This window comes from Phaethon lepturus, unplaced genomic scaffold (assembly GCF_000687285.1).
Source record: "Phaethon lepturus isolate BGI_N335 unplaced genomic scaffold, ASM68728v1 scaffold51480, whole genome shotgun sequence".
NCBI lineage: Eukaryota > Metazoa > Chordata > Aves > Phaethontiformes > Phaethontidae > Phaethon > Phaethon lepturus.
The window spans coordinates 1-12,618 of NW_010512287.1; the positions used below are offsets into that span (position 1 = coordinate 1).

The 12,618-nt window shown below is 53.6% G+C and overlaps 1 protein-coding gene across 1 annotated transcript; it reads left to right on the top strand.

The window, feature by feature from the left end:
• Positions 1-2,405: 2,405 nt before the first annotated feature.
• On the top strand, positions 2,406-12,175 carry LOC104616135 (sodium channel protein type 4 subunit alpha-like; the record flags this gene model as incomplete). Its single annotated transcript, XM_010286208.1, has 10 exons — positions 2,406-2,535; positions 2,842-2,996; positions 4,210-4,383; positions 4,959-5,081; positions 5,344-5,622; positions 6,814-6,867; positions 8,387-8,524; positions 9,386-9,490; positions 10,228-10,498; positions 10,983-12,175. Coding segments are annotated over 10 exons (2,622 nt in total), but the record flags the coding sequence as incomplete, so codon positions are not given.
• Between the last annotated feature and the right edge of the window lie 443 nt (positions 12,176-12,618).

The window sequence follows — 12,618 nt, forward strand, 5'->3', positions numbered from 1 at the left end:
AGCTGTCGGACGTGTCCCGGCGTGGCTCCGGCGCTATGGGGCTGTGTTCAGCGGGGGTCTGGCAGCACTTGCTCCAACACCCTCCACGGAGCCCCCGTTTGAAGAGCTACTCCCCGGCCGCTCCGCATGTGCGGGGGGCAAACAGCATCTCTCAACCACTAAGTACCAGTTCACCCCACCATGGCTGCTGGCTTTGGTGGCTCAATTCAGCCGAGTGTTGAGCGCGGTGCACACCAGGGCTGCGTTAACAACCCGGCCCTTGCCCAAACAGGCGGGGTGGGCATCAGGCGGCGGTCATCATGTGAATTGACTGCCTAGTAATTAGGAATCAGGTGCTAATTGGTGGGACCCCTGAGCTGCTAGAAGATTGCTGCTAGCTCGGTGCGTTCACATGCCCTTGATTAGCTCCAGATGGAGCCAAAGCCCGGCAGACGGCCTCGCGCCGGGGACATGGGCCACCCCCAACGATTGCAAACTGGGGGGTTTTCCCCAAATCAGCTGCTCAGAAAATGTTGATAAATGCTCTCCCCCTTCCAGAGCAGCTCCTTTCCCAGGCAGAGATATTTTGCAGAGTGAAATGATAACAGCAGCGTGGCTGCTGTCCTCGAGCATTTCTGCATCTTCTGGTTGATTTACCTCCCGCACCGCAAAGCGGCGAGGACGTGACGGGAACAGCAGAGCTGGCGTGCTATGGCTGTGCAAAGAGCTAGTGCTGTGGCTCAGGGCTGCTCCCGGGGGCCTTTGGCCTCAGACCCCCATGCTGCCAGGCAGGGTGATGTCTCCTGAGATGCGCCGGGCTGTGTACATCGCAGGAGTATCATCAAGTGCTGTGAATTTTGGGGGTCACAGGGTGAGTCTCGGTGCACAGCACCACTGAATGCTGGTGGTCCGTGCTGGCAAGGATGAGGAAAGCCCTGGATTTGGGTGGCAACACCCAGCCAGGCTGGCAGTGCTGTACCAGGTACATGATGGAAATTGCCCTGCAAACCTGCTGGTCACAGGCGTTTGAGGGCTCAGGAGCCCCCAGGGATGGGGTTTGGGGGACCATGCAGTGGGACCAGCAGAGTTACCCCTGTCCCCTCCTCAAGGGGACCTTCCCTGGGCACCTTTCCCCTGATCTCCAGAGCCGCTGGGCTGGTTCGTCCACACCTCGTCCGCACCTCGTGCCCTTGCAAGTCTTGTCCTGGAGGCAGATGGTTTCCGTGTGTCCTTCCCCAGGGTCACAACTTGCCCGGCTCCACACAGAGTCCTCCTAATTCCCCTGCCCCTCCTGCCCCCCCGCCTCGGCAGAGGGTGGCCCCACTGCTCCTGCAGAGCCACCAACCAACAGCTCATGCCACCGCCACTGCTGTGTCCTGCTCCTCAAGGCAACGCGGTGCGTGTCCCCAGCACGCAGTAGCCAGGCTGCGAGGGTCCCCCAAAGCAATGTCTTCTCCTAGAGATGTGGCTGTGGGCCCTGAGGCTGTCGGCAATGACAGCACCTCAAATTACCCCCGGGCGTCTTCCCTGGCTTGTTGGAGGACGAAGCAGGTAGTTTATTCACTACTGAAAGCACTTGCAACCTTGGGGGAGGATTATCTCCTTCTCACACAAGCCAACACCATCCTGCACTGGAGATGGCCACCTTCTGGTTACCAGGTACTCCCAGGTAGGACAGGCAAGTCTGGGGATCTGCTCTTTCCTCAAGTGCTGCAGAAGGTCTTCTCAGGAAGCCAAAAAAAAAAAAAAGGAGGAAAAAAATCCCAGGGGCTTGCCAAGGTTTTCTCTTGTTATCAGCCCCTCCGGGCCTTGCTGAGTGGTGTCTGGGAAGCCAGCCAAGCTGAGCTGTGGAGTGGGATGGAGCCGGCAAGAGATATTTGGGATGCAGGTTTTGAACTTGGGTGAACCTCAGCCTGAAAGCCCTTCGGCACGACCCGAGCCAGCAGGATTCATGAGAAGTGCCGTGGTGGCCGCCCAGGTTTCTGCAGGTCTCATTGTACCAAAGGGCGTTTGGCAGAGCGTTTCCTAGACAGGGGCATGCAGAGGCGCAGGAGGTGAGAAAATCAGCCTGAGGTGATGGTACAGGCGGATGGGAGATGGACTTGCTGTGCAAGGAGGAAGGCTGGGGTCCAGGGACCTTTCGCTCCTCTGAACCTGGATGAAAAGCAAAGCTTGTGCAAGCTCAGGTACCAACGATGCTCCAAGGTCTGCGGCCCTGGACAACTCAACAGCTTCACTCTGGGCTGTGTTTTCACAGGAAACAGACTCGGAGCAGCCTCCAAGCAAGGGGGTCCCACCAGCTGGCTCCCCTGGTACTGCCTCATCTGTCGAGGCAGGAGCAGCCAGAAGATGGCCAGAGGCAGCCACAGTCCAGGAGCATCCCTTCTGCAGGGCAGCCCAGCCTGAATCCTCCTCTCCCTTTGCAGAATCCCCTCTCCAGTGACAACGCGTCATCCCTGTGCAGCACTGTGGATTACAAGCCCCCGCCGCCGGAGGAGGAGGAGGTGGCGCACGAGGCCGAGGACAGCAATGAGCCTGAGGAGTGCTTCACCGAAGGTGAGGGACAGAGTAGGGCCGGGGACCCTGGGGAGAGGGGGAGGTGAGTATGGAGGGGCCACTGACCACCAATTCTTGCAGTGTAACGGCCCCCAGGCTCGCTTAGCCCAAACTCCAAATTCTCCTGTACTACCAGGGAGATGGTCCCCATGGGGTCCTCTTTTGCGCGCACACCCTCAAACCCGGCAGGATCCTGCTCCAGCCTCCACCTAGGAGGGTTTGAAAAGACAATAAAAGCACGCAGTGTCGTGTTGGTGGAAACGCCCCGGCCAGGAGGTCACCCACAGCTCTTTGTCCCATTCCCAGCCTGTGTGAAGAGGTTTCCCTGCCTCTACGTGGACATCACCAGCAACAGAGGGAAGATATGGTGGAACATCCGGAGAACCTGCTTCCGCATAGTGGAGCATGACTGGTTCGAGACCTTCATCGTCTTCATGATCCTCCTCAGCAGTGGGGCGCTGGTAGGTCCCACCTTTCGCCCTGTCCCATCTGTTCTGCAGCAGCTCCCCAGTTTGGTGGGAGCCCAGGAATGCGGGAGGGCCTAGGCGGCAGCACCGGCGGCTCTGGGCATCGCCTGGTTGTCTCCCGTGCAAAGTAACACGGCTGTGGGCAGATGTTTGTGTTAACACCCCATTCGGCTCAGGTCTGCCCAAGCTACAGCCTTGCAAGGGGATCTAAACCTCCTCCCCTCGCCCTCCAGGAGCCCTGCCTCGGCACCGTCATCCCCACGCCATGGGCTGCAGACCACGGGCTTGAGGGGATGCAACCCCCTCCAGCCTCCCCTCCGGCTCTTGATGTCGACTGCGAACTATCGGCACCTTCTCTTTAGCTTTACGTGGACGGTTCCTCCTTTCACTGCCTCCGTAACTGGCTCTCAGGAGGTGCTTTACGAAGTGACTCCTGGTTATTATTCTGCTGTTCAGCCCCTGCAGCTGCTGACTGGTGCACCCTCCCGCACCTGGGCGTCCATTTAAATCAGCCTCACTAAAAAGCCGTATGTCAGCCTGCTGGTCCTCTCGGAGTGTTTGGGCTGGATATAACTCAGCTGCACCTGTAAATACACGCAGTTAATGGGGAGATCAACTTCTCTGCAAGTTTAGGGGGGAGAGAGAGAGGGAAGGAGGACAGAGGGACTAAACTGGCTTTCAGAGATACTTCACGTGTCTGTATCATGCTCTGAAGTGCAGTTTGGGGATGTCTGAGGTTGCAGCTAATGCCGGAATTGAAAGCTGTGCTGAAACAGCTGTGTAACACCTGGTCACCATGCCCGTACCCCTGCTCGCTTACACTGTACATGCTACGTGGACATAGCAGGAACCCAAACCCCTAAGAGTATTTTCAAAACTCCCAGGATATCCAAAGGTGCAGGTTGGTATCCTGGCTTTTGGCTTGTGCTCAGACTGGTCAGAATTAGATGCAGCTGGACGTTTCCTTCAGTGAAGCTTTGCCTTGGGACAAACACCGCTCTGCGCAGCCAACAAGGACTTGCAAACAAGAGTTAGAGAAGCTGATCAGGTGCGTCAGTAAATGCCACCTGTAGTTAGGCTTTCGATTTTTCAAGCTTCCCCAAGCTCTAGGAAAGCAGGGCCAGTGCGGGCATGGCTGCGGCTGCACTGAGCCGTGCAGCGGGTCTCATGGAAGAATGACTGTCATGTAGCTCCGTGCCTCTTCCAGGCTTTTGAGGACATCTACATTGAACAACGAAGGGTGATACGCACCATCCTGGAGTACGCCGACAAGGTCTTCTCCTACGTCTTCGTCATTGAGATGTTGCTCAAGTGGGTAGCCTACGGTTTCAAGGTGTACTTCACCAATGCATGGTGCTGGCTGGATTTCCTCATCGTTGATGTAAGTGTTGTCTAACAATCACCCCTAGAGCCATACTTAGCCAAAGGATTTGGGAGCATTAGGAGTTTGTTGCAGGCTGTTGCAAATGAACCCATACTTGTATTTTAAAAGACAATGGGATGGCTGTTGAACAAGGGCTTAGACCGTTGCTTAGAATAATGGTCCTGCGCAGGAAGAGCCAATTCTGTCCCTGGTTGCAGAAACCCTGTCAAACCCTTTCTGTTTTATGCTCAAGCCAAGAACAAGCTCATGCTGTTCTACCAGACCCCAGTAGAGATGCAAAGGGACATAGGGTCTCCCAAATGCTCCATGACACAGCAGACCACTCCGCCTGTGCAGTATTTCTGCATCCCCCATCACCTCCCCTCTCACACTCAAGAGGCAGGGACATCCTCCAGGTGGCTTGTCACCAGGGACCCAAGCACTTGATGCCAGTCCCTGTGTCCCACGACAAGACAATGACGCCCAGCCTTGAGGGAGTGCTGGGGAGAGAGGGAAGGGCAGGAGCTGCAGGGACATGGTTCAGCTGTGTTTCCATTTGAGATGCTGTTAATCCCTTTGGCTGTTCCTTCCAGGTTTCCATTATCAGCCTGACAGCGAACTGGCTGGGATACTCCGAGCTGGGAGCCATCAAGTCCCTGCGGACACTGAGGGCTCTGAGACCACTGCGTGCCCTGTCCAGATTTGAAGGCATGAGGGTAGGTGCCTCCCCCGTGTGCTGCTGGCTCTGACATAGACATGCAACACAGCACTGTTCAGCAGACCTGGCCCCTTGCCTATCACCAACATCAGGGACCCATTCTGGTTGGTTTTCAAAGGGACCAATGCTAAGGTACCTTTGGTCCAGTTTGAGCCCACTTGGTGCTATTGGGGAGGGTAAGGCACAGGGACATGAAGGTCCACATCATTGCTAGCCTGGCTCCCTAGCCAGGTCCTCCAAGGTCTTTTCTCCCCTTGCAGGTGGTGGTGAACGCCTTGCTGGGTGCCATCCCCTCCATCATGAATGTCCTGCTGGTCTGCCTCATCTTCTGGCTGATATTCAGCATCATGGGGGTGAACCTCTTTGCGGGGAAGTACTACCGATGCATCAACACCACCTCAGGGGAGCTCTTCGACATCAGTGTCGTGAACAAGAAGAATGATTGCATGGCCCTCCTCTACACCAATGAGGTCAGATGGGTCAATGTCAAGGTCAACTTCGACAACGTGGGCTTGGGATACCTCTCCTTGCTGCAAGTGGTATGTAATGAAAGCAGCTGCCATCCCTCCAAGTCATGTATCACTGTAGCAGGGCAGCACAGTTAGCATCAGGGCTGAAGCAGGATGCTGCCCTGATGCCCAGCTGGGGCCTCTTAGTTGCTTCTCAGCTCCAAAATCGGTATTAACACCAAAAAAACCAAACCCTGCAGAGCCAAGGAGGAAAGGGACAGGGTAGAAGATGAGGGGGGAAGGTGTCACCAGGGAACCGCTGCAGGTGAGTGTAGGTAGCACCAAGCCTGGAGCTGCAAGAAGTCCGCTGCAGAGCACAGGATGCAGGAGTGAGGAGGGGAGGCCTCTCTTTTCCCTCCACCCATTTGAAAAGTCTGGCCTGCTGTAGTCGTCATCTGCGAGAGTTTTGCATGGGGAAGATGACGACTGGAAAAAGAGTGCGTGTGTCCGCTGCAGGGCAGTGGGCGAACACAGCCGTGCTTCCACCGAACCCACCGCAGCTGAGCCAGGCAAGCAGAAGAGGAACTGCTCACCACAATTTTAATAAAAATATGGGTGTGGGCTCTGTTACTGGGTGGGCTGGGGTTACTCCCATCATCAGATCCAGGGGAACTGGGGGTTGAAGAATCAGAGCATAACCCCATCGATCAACCAGCTTTAAATTCAGCTTCCTCTTCAGATTTGTTTTTCCATCAGATTCAGGAAACAAGATGTTCAGGCTTTTTGTTTAACAAATCAGCAGTAAAAGCTTGTAAGAGATGCGGTGTACACCCCAGCTCACCAGGATCGGGATCCAGCAGAGGCAGCGATACAGAAATCAGGGCTACGGCGGTGGAAGCCGCCGGCCCTGGCACAGCTCCGCAGTTGGGAAAACGCACTTTGTTTTGGGGGAAAGGACTCAATTGCTGCTTTTCCCAGCCTGGTTTGCAGCAGTGTTTTGGGAAGTCTCTGATAACCTCAGCCACAGAAAAGAGCTTGTGTGTGCGCACATGTGTGCATGTGCAAATCTCAGTATTTCTGTATCAGGGCATTTTTCTTGTGGATTCAACTCGTGGTCCCTCTCCTGCCATTCCCACGGACAAGCTGTAAATCCAGGCTCAGCAAGCTTGCTCAGAACTAGACTCCCCAAACTAAACCCCAAACACGTACCCATCACCCTCCCCTCCCTCCCTAGTCCCAAATACCTCCTAGCAAATCTGTTCTTCTCCGCTGTCCCCGCAGGCGACCTTCAAAGGCTGGATGGACATCATGTATGCCGCCGTGGACTCGCGTGAGGTGAGGGGACAAGCAGCGGCGTCTCACAGCCAGCAGCGAGCGTCGCTCATCCCACCAGGCCAGTTCCCCCGGCAGGCTGGGAGCAGAGTCCTGGGACCAAGGAGGAGCTCAGCACAGGCTGGGCATGGACCCCTTGGCTGCAGCATCCCCTCTGGCTCTGCCCATCAGTGCTGGGGGTGCTGCCTGCATCCCACCCACGGCTTTGGCTAGGACGTGGGCCAAAGAAATGCCCAAAACATCCCCCCTGCTGAGGTGCACAGCCTTGGCTGTGTCCCTTCTGGTGCCTTCTGCCACCCACGTCTCTGTCACTTGCACCCCAGCTGCACCCTGCCCCTCATACCGGGCTCCCAAATCCCCGCTCTGCCCCTGCAGCTCCAGCTTGGAGGGCTTGTCCTTCACCCTGCTGTGACATGATGCCCTGCACGTGCCGGGGAGAGCTTATCCCAGCCTGGATAAAGTGCCTGGCTTGCCCTGAGCAATAAATGGGCTCCTAGAGCAGCCACCATTTAACCTTTGTGTTAAATGGGTTATTAAAAAAAAAAAAAAAAATGCTTTGAAGGGTTTCATGCTGGGATCCATCCCCAAAAGCGTCCCCAGGCCAGCCCACATGTGCACACACTGCCATGAGCCAATGCAGCAGGAAGGACTTCCCACCTTGCTCTAACCAAACAAGCTCGCCTGTGCCCAATGGTGGGGTCAGCCCGGCGCACCCATGGGCCCAAATGTGTTGGTTTTGTTGCCTTTTTTTAGCATCAGAAACAGCTGCTCTGCTCACCCCAGCTGCAGCTGCCGGCACTCAGGGCTCCTTCTTCCCCAGGCACCCAGGGCAAAGTCGCTTCAGGAGAAAATCCTCTCTCTTCTGCCAAGAGCTTTCCTCAAAATGGGGGAAGCTGGCTGTGACACCTTGGGATGTCTCCAGTCACATGTAGAGCTCAATTAAATGATGCCCCTTGATGAGGAGTGTTTTTTGAGGCTGCCAGGCTGTGCCACCCCCGTGTGCTGGCGTGGCACGAATTAAACCACTTTTCCTTTTCCCTCTTGGCTGTATTTCAGCCTTTGAAAAGATTATTATCAGGAAGAAACTCAAGTTTGCTCATTGATATGGCTATACCTGGGAGGTGGTGGAGTCACCATCTCTGGAAGTGTTCAAAAAATGTGTGGATGTGGCACTTCAGGACATGGTTTAGGGGACATGGTGGCGCTGGATTAATGGTTGGACTTGATGATCTTGAAGGTCCTTTCCAACCTAGTGATTCTGTGATTCTGTGATCCTTTCCTATTACCCAGCCCACGCCATGGGATTGTAGGTCAGCACATCCTTGTTCCCCAGCTGGTGTCACATGGATGTCCCTTCCCATGGCTGCTCCCACAGGGACCACTCAACCCACACAACATCTGCCAAAGGTTTTGGAGCAGCCACCCCACAGCTCTGTCTGGATAGAGTGACCGCTTTTCCAGGGCCTTGGGGACATGATTTCTGGAGAGGGTTAGTCTCACGTTTCCCATCTCTCCTGGTCAGATTGAAGAGCAGCCAGTGTATGAGATCAACCTCTACATGTACATCTACTTTGTCATCTTCATCATCTTCGGTGCCTTCTTTACCTTGAACCTCTTCATTGGTGTCATCATTGACAACTTCAACCAGCAGAAGAAAAAGATAAGTATTTTGGGGGTCCTGGAGCCACTGTTGCCTCCTGGGGCACTTGTCCAGGCTGGAGGGTACCAGCACGGTCATGGGGCAAGGGGACAAGGCCACTATGCCTGGTGCTCGGATGGACCCCAGAGGCCCTCTGCAACCTGAATTGCAGGTATCCATTGGTGGCTTCCCGCAGAGTGAACAAGGAGAGCTGGACAAACGGCACTGGGGCATTTGTGTCCTGGCCATAGCATTTATAGAGGATTTCATTTATGGATGCAGAGGGAAGAGGCAAGGGGAGCTCTGTTTTCTTTTGCCTGTGCCATGGCAGGCACAGCTGTGTGCCTGTGCCATCACTTTTATTTTCTTTTCCTACCCCATGACCCTTTCTCACCACTTTTCCATGCATCAAGGAGAGACTCAACTTCTGCTTTCCAGTGAGCAGCACGGGACTGACACCCCTGGGCTGCTGGAGGGGGAAGTGGGCTGTGAGTGGGTAACACAGAGCACGTTGTTTGTGCCGAGCAAGCTCTGAAGCACACCGAGATGCTGCCTTGGTCCCAGCAGGATCTGGCCAGCAATGAGGGGGTGAGCCCCGGTAGGGCGTGGGGTGCCTCACTTGCTGCAGCAGGCTGGGACGCAGCATCTCGCCTCTGCAGGAGGAACCCACAGCACTGGGGTGAGCACCCGTGGGTGCTGTGAACTAGGGGAAGCGGCGTAGAAAAGGGCAGGTAGGGAGGAGGGGGGTTTCACTGAGTCAGTGCAGCAAGCGATGCCTGGTAGGAGCCTGGCTGGAGAGGCTTGGTGGGAAGGAGCATGGTTGGAGGTGCTTGGTAGGAAGACACGAGTTCCCGAGACTAACAGCGGTGATTCCCTTTATACTTTGGAGGAAAAGATATCTTCATGACCGAAGAGCAGAAGAAATACTATAATGCCATGAAGAAGCTTGGCTCCAAGAAACCCCAGAAGCCCATCCCCAGGCCATCGGTAGGTTGGGTTAATCACCTTGGAGTGCAGCACAGAGGGAGCACTTCAAGCCACCAGCTGTCCCAGAGTGAATGAGAAGGGTCTAGGAAAGACCATTTGCCAGGGCAAGGAGCCAAATCCTGGCTTCCCATTGCTACTCTTCAGACAGGACCTTGCTAAAAACTGGGGCTTCAGAAGAGGTTCATATCAGGTAACTTCCTTTGGGTCTGGTCTTCAGCCCTGGGTCTGCTGGCAAGAGCAAGGGGGAGATCCCTTCTGCAGGGATTAGGGTTTTCTCTTAGCTTAGCTCCCAGCTCTTCCCTCGAAGGGAGTTAGATTCAGGGAAAGCTCCGTTTTCAACATTCCTAGAAGGGACACTAGTCCAGCCAATACATGCAGAGTTGTGACCCATGTTTGGTTTTGAGAGCCCTGCTCAAGTGAGGCCTTTTCTATGTGTTTATTTTTGCTCTGATGCATTAGCTGTGGATATAATTAGAAAGCAACTGTCCCCTGTGCCCACACTTCCTGGCCGGGGTGTAACCAGATGGGCTTCATCCTACAAGGTGCTGGGTATCCTCCTCCCATAGCTCTTGGGCCCTTGAGACCTGTGTACTGGCCACAACCCTGAGGTTTCTTACACCCTTTTAAATATGGTTCCTTCTTCTCTTTCTGTTGTGTCTTTTGTTTTGTCTGTGTCTGTGTCGTGTTCCCACCTCACCTCTGGCTCTCCACCATCACCCACATGGCTGTTATGGCAGAACAAGTTTCAAGGGATGGTGTTTGACTTTGTTACCAAGCAAGTGTTTGACATAACCATCATGATCCTGATTTGTCTTAACATGGTGACCATGATGGTTGAAACAGATGATCAAAGTGAACTCAAAACATCTGTCCTCTACAAGATAAACCTGGTCTTCATCGTCATCTTCACCGGAGAGTGTGTGCTCAAAATGTTTGCCTTGCGTTACTACTACTTCACTATCGGCTGGAACATCTTTGACTTTGTGGTGGTCATCCTATCCATCCTAGGTGAGTCCTGCTGGTTCCACCAATTCCTCAGGGGTCCTACCAGATAACAAAGAGGAGAAATGGTCTAGCTGATTCACAGCCACCAAGCTCTCACTGGCCACCCCCTTACATCCACCCTTTTGGCAGGACCAAGCCGACAGGAGCCTGAGACAAGAGGGATGTGAGGCCACCCCATGCCACCAGGCGGGATGAGGGACTGGGGATGTGTCTCACTTCTCGTTGGTGTTGGGTTCCCCTTGTATCCATGTTGCCCAGCTGCACTGCTGAAACAGAGCGGCCAACAATTAACCTTTGGGTCTGTGCTCAGAGTTTATTTTTTAATACGTTCCCTTTGCCACTAGAGGAGCAGGGAGCTGTGTGCTATCGGGGGTGGCCTCATCTCCCTGTACCTGCCCATCTCTCGCGGATGGAACGGAGTAGCTCCACCTCACCTCCCTGTGTTGGCTGCAGGGCATGGCAAACTCACCTCTTCATCCCTTCACAGGTATCGTCCTCTCAGATATTATAGAGAAGTACTTTGTATCACCCACCCTCTTCAGGGTCATCAGGCTGGCAAGGATTGGCCGTGTCCTCCGGCTGATCCGAGGGGCAAAAGGCATCCGGACTCTCCTCTTTGCTCTGATGATGTCTTTGCCTGCCCTGTTCAACATCGGCCTCCTGCTTTTCCTCGTCATGTTCATCTACTCCATCTTCGGGATGTCCAACTTTGCCTATGTAAAGAAGGAGGCGGGGATCGATGACATCTTCAACTTTGAAACTTTTGGGAACAGCATGATCTGCCTTTTCCAGATCACCACGTCAGCTGGATGGGATGGCCTCCTCAGCCCAATCCTGAACAGCGGTCCCCCCGACTGTGACCCCGACCTGGAAAACCCTGGCAGTTCAGTAAAGGGGGACTGTGGCAATCCATCCATCGGCATCTTCTTCTTCTGCAGCTACATCATCATTTCCTTTCTCATAGTGGTGAACATGTACATTGCCATCATCCTGGAGAACTTCAACGTGGCCACAGAGGAGAGCAGCGAACCCCTCTGCGAAGATGATTTTGAAATGTTTTATGAAACTTGGGAGAAGTTTGACCCTGATGCTACCCAGTTCATTGCGTACAGCACTTTGTCTGACTTTGTAGACACCTTACAGGAGCCACTCAAAATTCCCAAGCCAAACAAGATCAAGCTAGTCACCATGGATCTACCAATGGTTGCTGGGGACAAAATCCACTGTCTGGATATCCTGTTTGCCCTGACTAAGGAAGTGCTGGGAGACTCGGGAGAGATGGATGCCTTGAAGGCCACCATGGAGGAGAAGTTCATGGCCGCAAATCCCTCGAAGGTTTCCTATGAACCCATCACCACCACTCTGAAAAGGAAACACGAGGAAGTCTGTGCTACAAAAATCCAGAGGGCTTTCCGGAGGTACCTCCTGAGGCGCTCCGTGAAGCAGGCATCCTACATGTACAGGCACAGTAAGGACGAGGATGCCCTGAGAGAGGAGGCACCCGAGAAGGAAGGTCTGATCGCCACCAAAATGCATGAGATGTATGGGAACAGTGGGACAGGTGTGGAGACAGCCCCTGCCTTTGGTCTTGCACCCATTCCCAGCTCAGAGACTCAAGATGCTCCTGGAGAAGCAAAAGCGTGGGATAAGGACCGTGTTGTGAAAGAGTCGCTGGTATAACAGAAAGAGGTTTCCACCTCTCGCCGGCCTTAAAAGATTTCATTTTTATCTCCTTTTCAAGAGCTCTTCCGTATACAGATCAATAGATCTCAGACATGGAGCTATTGCAGATACTTCAAGTAGACACCTTAACTTTCAAAGCAGGGTCTCTTACTGATCCTGGTTTTTACAGCTCACTGCACTTGCAAAGAATTTAATATTTTTCTTAGGAGAATTGAATGTGAAATCTATCTATAGTTGGTGAAAGAGAAACATTTTAGTTTTGAAATGGTTTCATCATGGTAACGATGTTTTTCAGCCATTAACAAACGAGTATGGCTGTCTTTTTACTTAAAGTAATTATTTATTAATGTTATTTCACAATTAAGAGGTATTATTTTATATTATTCTTCCAGAGTGCAGCCAAGTAGCCAGTGAAAGATGAGCCAAGTGAAATAATATTA